The sequence below is a fragment of the Trachurus trachurus genome, assembly GCF_905171665.1.
Source record: "Trachurus trachurus genome assembly, chromosome: 5".
Lineage (NCBI taxonomy): Eukaryota > Metazoa > Chordata > Actinopteri > Carangiformes > Carangidae > Trachurus > Trachurus trachurus.
The window spans coordinates 5,884,526-5,901,100 of NC_139896.1; the positions used below are offsets into that span (position 1 = coordinate 5,884,526).

The 16,575-nt window shown below is 40.4% G+C and overlaps 1 protein-coding gene across 1 annotated transcript; it reads left to right on the plus strand.

Annotated features, from left to right (window-relative positions):
* The first annotated feature begins 1,352 nt into the window (after positions 1–1,352).
* On the plus strand, positions 1,353–9,730 carry LOC310985772 (zinc finger protein Eos-like). The gene is made up of 8 exons (XM_083971421.1): positions 1,353–1,458; positions 3,314–3,371; positions 3,481–3,585; positions 4,547–4,801; positions 5,100–5,267; positions 6,502–6,651; positions 6,948–7,079; positions 8,684–9,730. Exons 2-8 carry the CDS (start codon positions 3,332–3,334, stop codon positions 9,652–9,654), a joined length of 1,821 nt encoding a protein of 606 aa, XP_083827547.1. The 5' UTR covers positions 1,353–1,458; positions 3,314–3,331; the 3' UTR covers positions 9,655–9,730.
* Positions 9,731–16,575: the final 6,845 nt, after the last annotated feature.

Consider the following 16,575-nt stretch of genomic DNA (forward strand, 5'->3'; position numbering starts at 1 on the left):
ATGTGTCCTGTGATTTTCCAGTCGCTTATTAAACCTACCTAGAGCTGTGGACGGGGACATGAAGTGAAGCTGAGCTGTGGCCTGGAAAACCACAACAAAGGAGCTGAAAGAGAGTTTTTCTGACACAAGTTGCAGATCTGATTTAATATTAATGTAAAATTCTAAACACAGTGTTTAAACTCATCAAAACACACTTTGCACTTAAACACAATTACTGTACAGCACAGGTGACATGACTCAGACCCAACAACTCAACTTTTTAATGATGATGTGATGAAACCAACATGAACCAGGTAAAAGGTCACAGGTGAAGCTGGATGCCTGGTGTCTGGTAGGCTATACTTTATCAGAAATATTATCTCGATGAAAACCTCACAAATACTTAACGGTAATTTATCATTATTTGCTGATAGAGACCATTATTTTACTCAACAGGCATCAGAAGGTAATTTTCTGTCATCACGATGGAGAAAGAGAGTTATACTGAAAACAGTTTCATATTGACAAATTGTGGCTGGAAATTCATTCCCCTTCTGCTTCATATCATAGAATAGTACAATATGCTTTATAATATCAAGATTGGTCTTGTTAACACAAGGTATATGAGTTACTGGTAAGTTTTTTTTTTCTTGTATATAAGTTCTCTGAAATCGAAATGATATTATATGAGCTGTTGTACATTTGTTTTGTGTAAGTTGTTATGTACTATAGTAATGTCCTATTGTGAGAATGTTATGGGTGTGTGTTGATGTAATATAAATTTAAGGGTTCATTACATTTCTACAGTGGCTGCATCTTGCTATCCCTTCTTAAAAGTGATTTCTGCAACACTGTACTACTATGATTTAGATCCCTGTCCCTAATCTGATAAAATGTTGTTTACTATATGTCATGTCCATTAATGACATAAAACACACACCCGGCTGGATTCTGTGCACTAGAACAAACTACTTTCACAAAAAAGGCTGACTGACTCCAGCTCAATCCAAATACACGAAACACCTCAACACAATTTAATTACTGTTCAAAATCATATGATATTCTATATTACTGTGTTCAAAATCATATGTGTGTTTCATATGATTTTGAACAATAATGTAGCCTATTTTGATTGAGGGAGTCAGTCAGCCTTTTGGTGAAAGTAGTTTGAATGTTGAGTTTTGTGTTTATAGTTTTGAGAAAAACACAGATCACAGGTGTTTTAGCAAAATGGAAAAATGAAAGAACAAAAAAACTGTATCCATGTTGATGGCTCATCCTGTGTTACTGTGCTGCCTGCAGCTCAAAGCCAGACAGACAGACAGACGGTCCGAGGCGGCCGACCGCGGGATGTCATGTCACCGGAAGCTGTTGGGAGCTGGAGGTAAACGCTACCGGGAGATGCCGCCGTCATAAACAAGCCAGGGCTGATGAAAATACAGAATAATTATCTCACAGGAGCGGCCCTGACAGCGACAGGTAAAGCAACAGTTACCGGGGAAATGCGACAACCTTTAAAAAGCCACTCCCGTCGCGGCCTGCAGCCTCCCCTGTGTTGAGCTCACACAGCTTTTATCTACTTCAGGGGGGGAGAGCAGGGGGCTAGGCTAAAGCTAAGCTAACTAGCTCGCTGGTTAGCCGTAGCACTGTGGGAGGCGGCCGCTGCCATAGCAACGGCTTAGGAAACATTCGATGGCAGCAGCAGCAGCAGCAGCTAGGTGGCTAAAAGCAACACAGGCTAACGTTGGGTTTGTTTGTTTGTTATGCTGCCGTTCAACAAGGCGACACAGAGACTTCAGAGATCTACATCGCGTTACTGCTACACCATATTACATATTACTTCGGTGTAGCGTTACGTCGTGCTTTTTTTTTGTATTATTAACGAGCTGTCAAGGATGACACACTAACGGTAATTTCCATCACATGCAGCAGTTAAGCTAACGGTAGTAGCCACCACCATAGAGGGAGGCCGATCCGTAAACTTTGCCTCAACGCCACCGTTATGTAAACGTGTGTGTGTATGTGTGTGTACCACGATCTGGGTTATTACCATTACACACACTCTCTTCTCGCCTGCTGTTAGATTAGCTCTTCATTAAGTCACTTTGTCTGTGTTGTCATGAGTCAAACAGCTGATGATCCGTAGCTGCTAAGGTTAAAGTTGGCGCTAACTTAGCTGCTAAGGTATTTATATTTTGTAATGGCACAGTACAGTTAGTTTTTGACCCACGTTGTTTTTAATCTCCAGCACATCTTATATGGTTAGTGAGCTAATGTTACACTTAATTATTAAAAACCCACGGCCTCACTGAAATTGCATAGATAAGTTAACGGTTGTTAGCTAATAACAGTCAAGCTAATTGTTAGTGTTTTATTTATTTTTATTTTTAATTTTTTTCCCCCGATTATATTTTGAGATAATTGAAAGTCTAAAATGTTTTTATCTAACTTAAAACTTAAACAGTTTTTTAATAATAATATATATTTTTTAAATGTGTCAAAAATACATCAAACACATAATTTAATTTAATTTCATAATGCAGGGCTCCTGACTGCCCCTGAAATTGGAGACAGTGCAAGTCAAAATTTCATCTACTTGTGCATGTGCAACCAGTAAATTTGCAGGTTTTTTTTTTCTTTCTAACACTGGTGAAATGTGGAAGTAGCAACTCAAAGAATCTGGTATCTGTCACCACAGGTGTGGCCAGTGTGGCCAGTGTGTGTGAGGATCATGAATGAAAAGGAAATGTGAATATTTGCTTTGCAAGTCCACTTACAGTATTGTGTGTGCCCCTAAATTTCTGTTTGTGCTCCGAGTAAAAACAGTTACCGGTAGTCTGGAGCCCTGTAATGTGATGTCAGATTTATACCTGTACCTGTGGCCACTGTAGTTCTGTTATTTCAATGGTTTGTTCAGGTATCAGGGCTCCAGACTGCCCCCTAAATGAGGGCATTTTGCCCCTAAAATTTGAGACAGTTTAAGTTAAGTTTTCATCTACTTGCCCATGTGCAACCAGTAAATTTTGCTGTTTTTTTTTTAACACTAGTAAAACGTGGGAGAGGCGACTCAAAGAATCTGGTATCTGTCATTACAGGTGTCAGGTCAATGTGAGTGAGGATCATGGATGAAAAGGAAATGTTAACATTTGCTTTGCAAGTTGATTTACGCCCCTAAATCTTCTGATTGCGCTCCTAATATTTTAAGTTAGGGCCACTGTGCTCCTAGATAAATAATGTTTTGATCCCTGGGTCTGATTATGTTTATGAATGAATGAACCATGTGCACGACTGACATCTGAGTTGTATCTGAGCCTCCATCTTACTGTCATTTCAGTATTCTGCTTGAACTAGTATGGATGTTGATGACTGCAATGGCCGGTCTTACATATCAGGTGGGACTCTTGGTCTGTTCAATCACAAATATTCTCACCTTCAAAAAAGTTTGCTTTGTGTTTCAAATGACAGATGTTGCTGTTTTTCTGTTTGTTTGTTTGTTTGCAGCTAGTGGAGACTCCTCAATGGAAAGAGAGTTTACCGGGGCCCTCGGAGGTCCGACAGTGAGCACCCCGAACAGCAAGGAGACCTCTCCTACTCGCTCGCTCAGCGGTCAGTGAGGAAATTAAAGTGTGAATCCCCACAAAATGGACTAATAGTTAAGAATATCTAATGGACCTGCGTGTCTCATTCACTGGGACAATATTTACAATTTTGACGATTGTGTAAAGGCATGTAAACATGTTTATGATTGATTTGTTAGTCAAGATAATCAGCATCCGCTCTTAAACAACAAGACTGCTCAACAGTTTCTTCCTCCAAGCAAAATACACTGAAATGACTTTAGGCCGTTTTACTGCCATTTTTACTTGCACTTTAGAAGCATATGCTTATTTATTTATGATATTTTATTAACTAATATTAGTAAATCTTGCTTTGTATCCTATTCTACAGGTTTTTTAAAGGTCCAGTGTGTAATAATTGACAAGGCTTATTGGCAAAATCTGAATATACTACCCATGAATATATTTGTATAAGTGTATCATCGCTATAAAATAAAATTTGTTTGGTCGTAGCCTTATAATTATTCTTTTATATTTACATATAGCAAGGGTCTTGCTTTAGCGAGTGTCGCGGCCATGTTTGTACGGAAAATCCAGTCAGCCAGAGAGTGTGTTTTGCAAGTTTCGCATTCATAAATAAACCAGCAAAGTTTTTTTGTCACTTTGCTGACGGGATGGTTGAGCGCAAGCGAGTGAGTGAGCGATGCAAACTAGAATCTGAACGCTGGATGTCACGGTTTTCCCCCCATTTTACACACTGGACCTTTAAGCGAAACATTATCTCGTTTTTATGTATGCAAATACACGATAAAGACTATTAAACTGAATCAGAATCTGAATAATCCTAATAATATTATACATTTTAGATTGACTTACTGAGACAGCCCTGCACTAATAACATAACATTTAAACTTTCGATTGCTTGGTTGTTGCCTTTAAATAAAGTCTAGCAGCACATTTGTCAGCAATCTCATCTCCTTTTATTTTTCCCTCCTGTACTGTATTTGTAGCCAACTCCATTAAAGTGGAGTTGTACAGTGATGAGGACCCCGGTCGCAGCACTGAGGATGAGCGAGGGGAGCGGGTAGAGGAGGGCGGTCCGGAGCAGGGCTCGGAGGCCGTGGGCGGCTTCAGGGAGCTCGGCAATCCTGAAACCATGCTGAGTGGAGCCACCCGGCTGCCCAACGGGAAGCTCAAGTGTGACGTGTGTGGAATGATCTGCATCGGGCCGAATGTTCTCATGGTGCACAAACGCAGCCATACAGGTGACTCCATCAGTTCACTTACACAGACAAAGAATTATACGGTCAATGTTGATTAAAATAGTATAAACGTGTTTTCCTCTTTCAGTTTGTGGTATTACGCCATACGCCATTGACAGAGGTACTTATCCTGTATTGATGCAAAGTTACATTAGGGTCAAAAAATACGAGGGAAAAAATATTGATTATGCAGAGCTGAAACCTTGTTTGTTCACTTTGGTCGTTAATCAGACTGAATGAGCTGCTGTTGTAACGGTGAAACCACAGAGAGGTTGGGTTGACAGGTGTGATCTCTCCCCAGGTGAGCGTCCGTTCCAGTGTAATCAGTGCGGAGCCTCCTTCACTCAGAAGGGGAACCTGCTCCGTCACATCAAGCTGCACTCAGGGGAGAAGCCCTTTAAATGTCCCTTCTGCAGCTACGCCTGTCGGAGAAGAGATGCACTCACCGGCCACCTCCGCACTCACGCAGGTAGACGACACATTCAGCTTATTAAAGGTTGAGTCTGTAAGGTTTTGTTCGTTGCAGTTTGTAAACACAACGTTCAAACTGGGCGCCTCCTCTCGGGCTCAACGGCTCAGACTGTGTTTTCTTTTCTTTTCTTTGTTGTTACGTTACGTCCATAGACTATATACATGTAGGTGTAGTGGTGTGGCTCAGGTTACAGGTTAGAGAAGTGGGGCTATGACATCATAAGGTGCGTTTCCTCTGCAGGAGTTCTGGTAAAGGGAGAGGGTAGGAACTTTTACAGGATGCGTCCTCTCACTCGACCGTGTCTCCCAGGCGGACCAGGACCTGCTGGAGTCTTGAGGGGATCTGCAACAGTGTAGATCATCGCGCAGTTGTTGTGCAGCTTTTATTTATTTATTTATTTATTTATTTATTTTGTATATTTTTCAGGCTTTTTTTGCCTTTATTTGATAGCATATAGTAGAGATAGACAGGAAGGGGGAGGCAGAGAGAGGGGGAATAACATCCGGCAGTTAGACGCTTTCTAAAAAAGCTGGGTTTTTAATTGCTGTTTCGATCGTAGCGTATTCACGCAATCGGGTATTTATCATCCTTTTTTTTTTACTGCTACTCTCATGCATCTTTTAATCACTTATTCTCTCTTTTTCCGACAGTGTAGACACTTTTTTTTAATAACGCTGGGTTTTAAAAATGCAGCTTAATTCTCAAACCCCACCTGGGAGCTTTTTGGGGCCGATCTGAGGTAGGGACTCATTTTGGCCCTGTAAAAGTTCCTGTAAACGGCCCTTCAGGGGCCCCAGCCCTGTAAAATTACCCCTTAGTTCCTGCAGTGGAAACGCGCCCATAGTTTCACGAAAGATCTGTTTAGGTTGTCTACACAAAAATGCTGGGGCAGTGTTTTGAGATTTTCCCACTCTGGGACCCATTTCCAAAAAAAAAGAAACGTTTTTGCCCACCTTAAATGTTGTTGAAACGCTGAAAAGATAAAAAAAATAATTAAAAAAAACCTATGTGCATTCATTAAAGCCGTATCCGTGTGGACGTGCTCTCTGTCTTGGTGGTAGTTTTTATACAAGCCCACAGCACCTCCGTGATTGCTACCACACAGGATTTCTGTCCATAGTTTGTATTTTTTGGGAAAATCCTACAGACTCTACCTTTTTAAGACTGAACTAGCCGACATGTTAGTAGACAGCATGAACACCATGTCGTTCTCCTCCCTCTTTGTCTCCAGTGTCGTCTCCAACTGTAGGGAAGCCGTATAAGTGCAGTTACTGCGGCCGTAGTTACAAACAGCAGAGCACGCTGGAGGAGCACCGCGAGCGCTGCCACAGCTACCTGCAGAGTCTGGAGTCACAGCAGCCGTCGAGTGCACAGAACCCAGGTGTGTGTTTTTATGTCATTCATCAATGGACAACGTGACATAAACAACATTTTCTCAGATTAGGGACAAGGACCGAAATTATTATAGTGTTGCAGAAGGGATTGTAAGACACAGTCACTGTAGAAATGTAGTCTACTCCCTTAAAGAGAGTAATGGACAGAATCCGTTGGTTTAAAATCTTTAAAAAAAAACGGAAAAAAAACAGCATCAAACTTAAACATTTGAGATAAATGCTGTCTGGGTGATAAGAAAACTCTCCCCAAGATAACATCACAGTTTGTTTCTACTCTGTGCAGGAGAGGAGATGAGAGAGCTAGAGTTTATACCAGACTCTCTACTGCAGCCCTCCTCAGACAAGATGGCATTTATCGATCGGCTCGCCAACAGCATCACCAAACGCAAGAGATCCACACCACAAAAATTTGTAGGTGAGCATTTGATGTCAGTGTGGACGGGTTCAGGAAGGAAACTTAAAGAGAGGCAGCCGCTGCTTGATTTGGACTCCACATGCATCAGGACTCATGTTCTTTTTGTCCTGATGATGTGACAACAAGCTCTCAGGATTTTATGTATTTATTTATTTATTTATTTATTTATATATTTGTTTTATTCTAGTTGTGTGATTTATCGTAACTCACCAACAGTTATTTGGTTTTTGGACACGTCTGATTCCCCCACAGCCTCAGGGCCAGACTCCACTCACTTAACTTTTATAGAAATAACTATTCACTATGGATCCAAAGTAGGGATGTCACGATTACTTGTTTTCACAATCAACTGCGGTTTAAACCACAATTAATTAATCGTAAAAGTTCCCAAATACAGTCACTTTCCGAAAAAGGTTATATTGGAAACATATTGCAGATCAGCTTGTAAAACATGCAGCAAAACAGTAGCAGCTAAAGGAGGAAATACGTCTAATATCTATCACAAAGTAAAGCTAAATGCACAGTAATTGGGTTAAATTCCATTTATGACAATTTACCTAACGTAACAATGAACTGGTACAAATTTAAAATAAACTAAAAATAAATTAATGATTTGAATATTTCAAACACTTACCCTGAAGGATTAATAATTGGTCCTATATTAATAGATACTTAAAATATTTTGTGAATATAATGAGTAATGTCTCTAATTTGTCTATATTTGATTTTACACATTCACAGTGTTGTGAAATTAATTGATGCATAATAATCGTAATACTGTGATTATTTCTCTGACAGTAAGATAATATACAGATACATACAATCAATACACACAATAAAAGACATGTAGGTAAAGCACAGATGATGCGATAATAACAGAACGTCACGAGACAGAGTTGTTTTCGAGGTAAATGCAGAGATTTCTTGGTTCTTGGTTTCTTGGTTTCCCTCATCAAACTCATCAAATACACAATCCAACAACTCCAAAACGCTCTGGTGGACAAGTTGTGACCTGCACATTCACCACGCTATGAGATAATAACACAACGTTACCAGACAGAGTTGTTTTAGAGGGAAATTCATGCAAAACCCGCTGATGCATGTTCCCGTCGAGGCAGTTTTTCATCAAGCAGTCTCTGCATTTACCTATAAAACAACTCTGTCTGTTAACTTCTGTTGAGCGTTGTGGAGTTGTTGGATTGTGTATTTGATGAGTTTGATGAGGGAAACTCCCATGAGCCTCCGTAGCGTAGCTCTGAGCAGCTCACGGCTCTGCTCCGCCGTTCTAAAAATAGCTTGCACCGACAATTAAAGGTAACGATCCTACTGCTATGACTATAGGGATTATGGCAATGGGCCAATTTGCCAAAATATTGAACTATCCATTTAATAGATACTTAAAATATTTTGTATATATAATTAGTAATAATTAATTGATGCATAATAACGGTGATAATACCGTGATTATTTCTCTGACAATAATCGTACCAAGAAAACCTATAATCGTTGACATCCCGAATCCAGAGACCCTTTCTGTAAGATGCTGCAGCGACCTCCTCCTCCGCTCTACGACGCTGTAAGACTTTGTCTCTCGGTTTTTGCAGGACAAAAGCACATACGCCTCAACCTCGGAGACGCACCTTACGAGTTCAGCAGCGCCGGTTTGGACCGAGACGGCGGCGGGGGGGAGATGCAGGGGGAGCACGACGACGCCCCGCACTTTCCTGGCCTGGGAGGAGAATACGCGGGCGTCGTAGCCGGTAACGGCGGCGGCGGCGGTGGCGGCGTGTCATCGGACGCACTGAGACCGCTGCACCTCCCGGACCTCCGGCCGCTGCACAGCTCCTCCGTCGCTCTCGGCCCGCGGCTCGACTGCACGGGGACGGGGACGGGAACCGTGGCGACGGCGGTGGTGGCGAGGGAGGCGGCGGAGGGTCACGAAGACTTGCCCGTCGGCCGTAGCCATAGCCACAGCCACGCCGCCGCGCCCTCGTCACCCAGTAACGGTTGCCAGGACTCCACGGACACGGAGAGCATGCCGGACGAGCCGACCCCGAGCCTCCTGCTCCTGCACAGCAACAACGGCCACAATCATCTCGTCCACAGCAACAACAACAACAACCATCACCACAGCAACAGCAACAACCCAGTGCCTCCTCCCATCGCACAACAACAACACCACCACCGCCGCCGCCACAGCCCCGCCCGCGCCAAAGACCGGGAGGCGGAGAGAGAGGATGGAGGCCACCACCATCACCTCCTCCATCATCATCACCACCCTCCTCCTCCTCCTCCTCCTCCTCCCAACGCCCTCGCGCCCACGCCGAGCTCGCCCACGGCGCCCTCCTCCACCTCCCGGGAGGCGTTGCGCGTGGTGGACGCCGAGGGCCGGGCCGTGCGCTCGTTCCGCTGCGAGCACTGCCGCGTGCTCTTCCTGGACCACGTCATGTTTACCATCCACATGGGTTGCCACGGTTTCCGTCAGCCCTTCGAGTGCAACATCTGCGGCCACCGGAGCCAGGACCGCTACGAGTTCTCCTCGCACATCGTCCGCGGCGAGCACATCCTCGACTGAAACGTTGGCGGTAAAAGAAAGAAAAAGAAAGAAAATATAGCTATTTTTACACTGAGACAATAGTCTACTTGCCAGCCCATAGTGCAACCCGGAAATGTTGAGTACCCCAAAGTTTTATGTTAGAAATAGATAGTATGGGTCCCCAGTATTCAGAAACTGCCGGATGCTAACTTATATATATTGGGCAATTAGCATAACAGGCACAATTAGCATAAATTAGCATAATTGACTATATGGGCAATATTTCAACAAAATTGACTTTGCTGATCTGGGCAATATTGGAGTGGTTTTAGGGGTTATTGATGATGCTGAATCCATTTCTGACATTTTCAAAATTCAAAATGGCTGTCTAAACCGGATTCAGCATCATCAATAACCCCTAAAACCACTCCAATATTGCCCAGATCAGCCAAGTCAATTTTGTTGAAATATTGCCCATATAGGCAATTATGCTAATTTGTGCTAATTATGTCAATTATGCTAATTGCCCAATATATATAAGTTAGCATCCGGCAGTTTCTGAATACTGGGGACCCATACTATCTATTTCTAACATAAAACTTTGGGGTACTCAACATTTCCTGGGAACTCATTGTTGGCAAGTAGACTACAAGGACCTGGACGGGTTTGGTCTGCACACGGAGGACGACGTTAGAGCCCGACGCGAATACGTTCAAAGAGGTACAACAGTAATCCTTATTATTATTACTATTATTATTATTATTATTTTTATTTTTATTGCACTTGGAACAACTACAATCTATTTAAAAAGAAATGCACTTTGAATAAATCCGTTCTGACGTACGTAGACGAAGAGCCAAAACACTTTTTCATCCACAGATGTGCCTTGCTCCAAAATGAAAATATTATTCAGGGTTCAAAACCTGATGCACAAATTATTTATAATAGTCGACAATTCTTGACTTTAAATCCACAACATGAAAAAAAAACTTGTGCACTTTAACAGAAAAAAAAAACACAAAACAAAACAAAGAAAAAAAGAACACTAGATAACTAATGTGAAGAATGACGACAGTTTTGATGCCTTCTTGTTCTAAAAGCTTTTTTCCCTGATGATGATGATGATGATAAAGTCAGAGTCGACTAGGTGCAATCGATCGATCGCTTTCTTCAAAACGCGACGCGACGTGCAGACCAAACTCAGAAACCAGGTCCAAGTTGAATAGATGTGTTTTAGGAGTTGTCCGTGAATTAGAAAATGCACTTTCGTTTTTAAAAAAAGGGGGGTTCGGGGTGGGGGGGGGTTTGTTTGTGTTTGGTGGTTGACAGGTTTGAGTGAATGTGTGAGAGAGCGTGAAAACATGAGACCCTGTGTTTCTTTTCTTTTCTTTTGTTTTTTTTGTTTTTTTGGGAAGTAAATTGAATAAGTAAGTGAAACATGATGAAGGCCTTTATTAATATTATTATTATTAGTGTGAATGCTGAGTGGGGGAGGGGAGGGGGGGGCTCTGTATGAGATGTTTGTTTTTTCTTTTTTCTATGACTGCTTTTGTTGCACTGATACCTGCCAGAATACTATGATTATTATATTAAACTATTTTGTAGAATACATTAATGACCTGCACATTTCTCTCAAAACGTAGTGAGAAAAAAAAAAAACAAGACTTTTTCTCTCACTAAGGAAAAAGGAGTACGACAAGTATCACTGCCACACTCTTTTTAGAGCCGACTGATGAGGTCAGGGTCTCTCTACAAGTTTCGTTTCCTTCATCGACCCGTTAAAACTGCAAACCGACACTACAAATCCTTCGATGCTCGATATTTTTAACATAATTTTAGCGTTATCTCATTGTATTGTGCCTTTCTTCACCCTGATCACACCTTGTTGACCAGACTGAAGTACACGAGCTGCAGCGTCACGTCCTGACAGCGTTCAATGTTTAAAAAAAACACAACAGACACAGCTCGGTGTCTCTCTGGCTTCTGGCTTTGCACAAACATCTGTTTCATCCTGTTTCAGATAAGATAATATGGTTGATTTCTACTCAAGTGTTGTTACAAAAAAAACACCAATTCTGCTACTTTATCAAAGACTAAACGTGTGCATGGCGTTTGGGCACATGCTGCTATGACATGAGCGAGTGCAGTGTACAGTCAGAGGCCGTCCTCGCTGGTTACATCCAAAAAAAGAAAGAAAAGATGTTTTATTTCTGCTTCTTTTTTGGTTTTTGTTTTTGTCTTCAAACATTTCTCATCTCAGTTTTACAGAGTCACAGGAATCTGCTGTGACGTGATGTGAGACTGAGGCAATCATCACCTCTTGTCAGTTTTATTCTAAATACTATGTTGTCCTGGTACAGTTTGTGCACAGAGGTTTAAAGGGGTAGTTCAACATTTTGGCAAAGTGGCCCATTGCCATAATCCCTATAGTCATAGCAGTAGGTTTGTTACCTTTAATTGTCGGTGCAAGCTGTTTTTAGAACGGCGGAGCAGAGACGCGAGCTGCTCAGACCTACGCTACGGAGGCTAATGGGATTTCTTGGTTTCCCTCATCAAACTCATCAAATACACAATCCAACAACTCCACAACGCTCTGGTGGACAAGTTGTGACCTGCAGCTCACGGCTCTGCTCCGCCGTTCTAAAAAATAGCTTGCACCGACAATTAAAGGTTACGAACCTACTGCTATGACTGTAGGGATTATGGCGATGGGCCAATTTGCCAAAATGTTGGACTATCCCTTTGAGTTAATGTCCAGAGAACAAAAAAAAAAAAGAACGACATCAAAACTCATGATTCAGTCTATTGTTGAACGTGTTAAAAACAACAGAGATGTTTGATCTGAGTCTGATTTCTCTGTGTCTGCACTTACGATCCAAAAACTCTGAAAAAAAACCAACAGTAGTAATCGTCAGCTGACCTGAGCCCATCGACTTTTCTATGCTGCACACACACAAAACGACTAATGAATCCAAACGTCCCCTGCCTGTTCATCACAACTGATATTTTAACTTGAGGAGCAGAAGTCTCTGCAGGTTAAAACAAAAACAACTCAACTATTCAGTGCTTTAAACTGACATTTTATTCATTCATTAGTTCTGTCGTGAACTAAATTTTACACATTTGGTCTAAAAGTACAGAAAAGAATTTTAATAATATTTGGTTTCATCTTATTTTTTACACCAGTGTGGTTCTGTGTAAAAACCAAAGAACCACTGTTAAGCACTTTTCCCTATAATAAGTGGCATAAAGAAAAGACTGATTAATTTGTGTATATAGTATGAATCACACAAAAGCTAAAAGGTTAAAGTTTTTTTTTTCCTTTTTTCTTTTCTTGTAGATTTTTTTAAAATGTCCTCCTCCTGAGTTTTACAGACAGATATTCAGAAAACATAATTTGGGGGGAGGTTCCCTTTGAAATAAATGGTGTTAAAGCAGATATCAGTGGAATGTTTTTGTTAATATAAGTCCTAAATAGTCCTATTTTCCGTCAGCAATCACTTACATGAAGTATTTCAGCCTAAACACGAGTCTCTCCGTCACTCTGCTCTGCTGTAACCCGAGGAGAAAATTTTCCTTGTGGGATACAAGTGTTATCCAATGAGGAGAGAGAACGGCATGAAGGGCTGTGTGTGCAGCCAAGGGATGCGCGTGAATGTGGTGACGTAGCACGAGGACCAATTGATGCCTGACAAGGGCGGGGGCTGCTAACTCATGGTGCGTTCAAAGAAACTCGTACTTTGTGTTTTTCCTTCCTGTGAAGTCATACCAGTTCGATCTGGTACGAGTTCACGGGTCGGAAGTTACGAGTGGCCGTTATAGGGAACTTTCACAGACAACAGGATGGTAAAAACACGAGCTACGGGTTACCTGGAACGCTACCAAGTCGTAGTTGTGACTTGAAGCTGTAACTTACGGTTTCAAAAGCCTGCCTTGAACGCAGCATTAGCCGAAACGGCCGTGAAGCTGATATCTGCTTTAATGTTGAACCTCTGTTCGGTTTTGTTTCGATATTGTTCCAGGTTCTTCAGTGGAGATTAATTTGTTTTAAAGGGATGATTAGAAAGTTCAGTTTTATGGAGATACATTTGTGTCTTTATTATTCAATCAAAAGAAAGTTGATTTAAACAAAAAAGATATTTTCAATCAAAACAATTCACTTCAATCAAAAGAAAACCTTTTCAAAAAAGTGTTTGAATGCAAAAAAAAAAATTTGAGACCCCAAAAATTGCATTTGAGCACTTCTTTGATTGTATTTAGGCCATATGATGGTTAGGATATTTGTGTCTTTATTATTCAATCAAAAAAAAGTTCATTTAAACAAAGAAAAAAGTGGTTCAAATGCAATTTTTGGGTCTCAAATATTTTTTTGCATTGAAAAGGCTGTTTTTGTTTTCTTTTGATTGAAGTGAAGTTTGCTTTGATTGAAAATATCATTTTTTTTCTAAATCAACTTTTCTTTTGATTGAATAATAAAGACACAAATGTATCTCCATACAGTTTTGTCTGATATAGTTATAAGAAACAGATCAAACAGAAACACAAACCTACACAGGTGGATAAAATGTTGTTGTTTTTTCTCCCAAAGTCAATATTAATCTAAATATCAGATTATCTTTTTGCCTTAAACATAAGAATAAAGACTGTTAGGTCACGTTAGGACTGAAGTCGTTTTATAAACTAAATCATCACACAGAATCTTGAAAATGTCGTTTTCTGCAACAACGAGGAGGAGGAGAGACAAAGACAAAGACTTTAAATCTAAAAGATCCGACACCAAAGTTTTCATTTCATTCACTGCAACTCAAACTGAAACTGTCACCGATGTTGAGACCAGTCGGTTCCATTTAACTCATATTAGAAAAAAACAGCCCAGGTTGTAACTTTAGACTTTGCTTATCGTGCCTTTAGGCCCTGAGGTCTCTGCAGCATTTTAAATTTAAAACTCTTTAAAACTTGTATTATTTTGTTCATCACATCCCAAAAAAACTGGCTCAAACTTTTCTTGTGTTCACCAACCGGCTGTAGAGTTCACCTGAACCCACCAGTGGCAGCTAGGAGCCAAAGAAATATGACTTTAAGATTTAAAAAAAAAAAAAAAAAACCCATCAAAGTCACGTTCATTATGCAGGTGCATCTCAAGATTAAAACTGAACTTAAAAGGCCATTTAAAGGCTCAGGAAACCTTTGCAGGTGTTTTAAGTTAACTAGAGTGACACCATTAGGATAAAATAGTGAACTCATGTCACAATACCGTATTCAAACTTTGAGGTACTGAATTTTTTTGGTTTTCATTAAATTTAAGCCATAATCACCATTACAATTAAAAGAAGATGGAATACAGCTCTGGAAAAAACTAAGAGACCACTTCAAAATGATCAGTTTCTCTGGTTTTTACTATTTGTAGGTTTGTGTTTGAGTAAAATAAACTTATTTGTTTTAAATTCTATGGACTAATGACAACATTTCTCCCAAAATTGAAATAAAAATATTGTCTTTTAGAGCATTTATTGGCAGAAATAATAAAATAATATTGATGTTTTATGTCTTTTCAGACCTTGAGTAATAATAATGCAAAGAAAACATGTTCATATTCATTGCTCAACAACACAGCATGAATATTTTAACTTGAGTAGAGTTTGTCACTCAATTTCGGTGGGATAATGTCAATGTTTAATCCCAGCAGTGTTTTTTTATAATCTTCTGTCTCATTAAGTCGAATGAGTTGTGTTTGAATTTTTTTTTAAACTGGAAACTTAAGAAACATTTGTGAAAGTGGTCCCTTTATTTTTCCCAGAGCTGTATTTTCAGTCTATATGTAATAAATCTATACAATTAGTTTAAACAGCTGAAATAAATGAACTTTTTCATGATATTCTAATTTATTGAGATGCACCTGTACTGAACTTCAGAGTGACAAACGCTGGTTGAGAAATAGTTTAATTTTAAAAAATAAACAGTTTTCCCCCTCGACAGGCTGCGAGTTTGGATGTTTTTATCTGTGTGCTACACTGGGCAGTGATGTGCTTTTACACCTTGATGCATGTGGTACCGATGCTGTTTGCTCCTCAACTGACACACACACACCTTTCTGTTGTGTTTTTAAGGACAACCAAATAAACTATCTTCTCCCCTTCAAGTCAGTTCTTCAGAAAAGAAACTAGTTTTGTGGTATTTTGTGTTTTCCTTGTTGCACTATTTGTCTCCTTGAGTTTTGACTCCTTTAACCCTGTTTTCCCCTTGTAAATGGTCTGATATCGCTTTAAATAACTGCAGAGCCTTTTCAAATGTATCATATGTAATTATTGCTTTTGCGTAATTTGATCTTAAAAAAACTACTGTAAGTTTTGTACTGTAAAAGTCTATTCCAAATAAAAATACTTGACAGACCTGTCTTTTACTACACTTAGACAACAGACAACACAGCAGCACATCGTCTGGTCGGTTTCGTTCAGATCTAATTTCAGGGTTTCTGCATGTTTCACCAAATCAAATTTAAGACCATTACAGATGAAATTTAAGACCTATATTATGACGAACAAAAAATGTACAAAAGAAATGCACAGTCACAAATTGGAAAGTAAATTGGCTGCACATTTGTAGTTGAGATTAAATTTAGAGCATTTTCCCTAGTCATAGCAGTAGGTTCATTACCTTTAATTGTCGGTGCAAGCTATTTTTAGAACGGCGGAGCAGAGCCGTGAGCTGCTCAGAGCTACGCTACGGAGGCTCATGGGATTTCTTGGTTTCCCTCATCAAACTCATCAAATACACAATCCAACAACTCCACAACGCTCTGGTGGACAAGTTGTGACCTGCACATTCACCACGCTATGAGATAATAACACAACGTTACCAGACAGAGTTGTTTTAGAGGAAAATTCGGGAAAAAACCGCTGGTGCGCGTTCCTCTCGGGGCAGTTTTTCAGCAAACAGTCTCTGCATTTGCCTTGAAAACAA

Bases quoted from the DNA above. Each gene is read 5' to 3' on its own strand.
- LOC310985772 (XM_083971421.1), top strand. From the start codon at position 3,332: ATGGATGTTGATGACTGCAATGGCCGGTCTTACATATCAG. The intron at 3,372-3,480 runs GTGGGACTCTTG...GTTTGTTTGCAG, and splicing joins TGGCCGGTCTTACATATCAG to CTAGTGGAGACTCCTCAATG. The intron at 5,268-6,501 runs GTAGACGACACA...CTTTGTCTCCAG, and splicing joins CCACCTCCGCACTCACGCAG to TGTCGTCTCCAACTGTAGGG.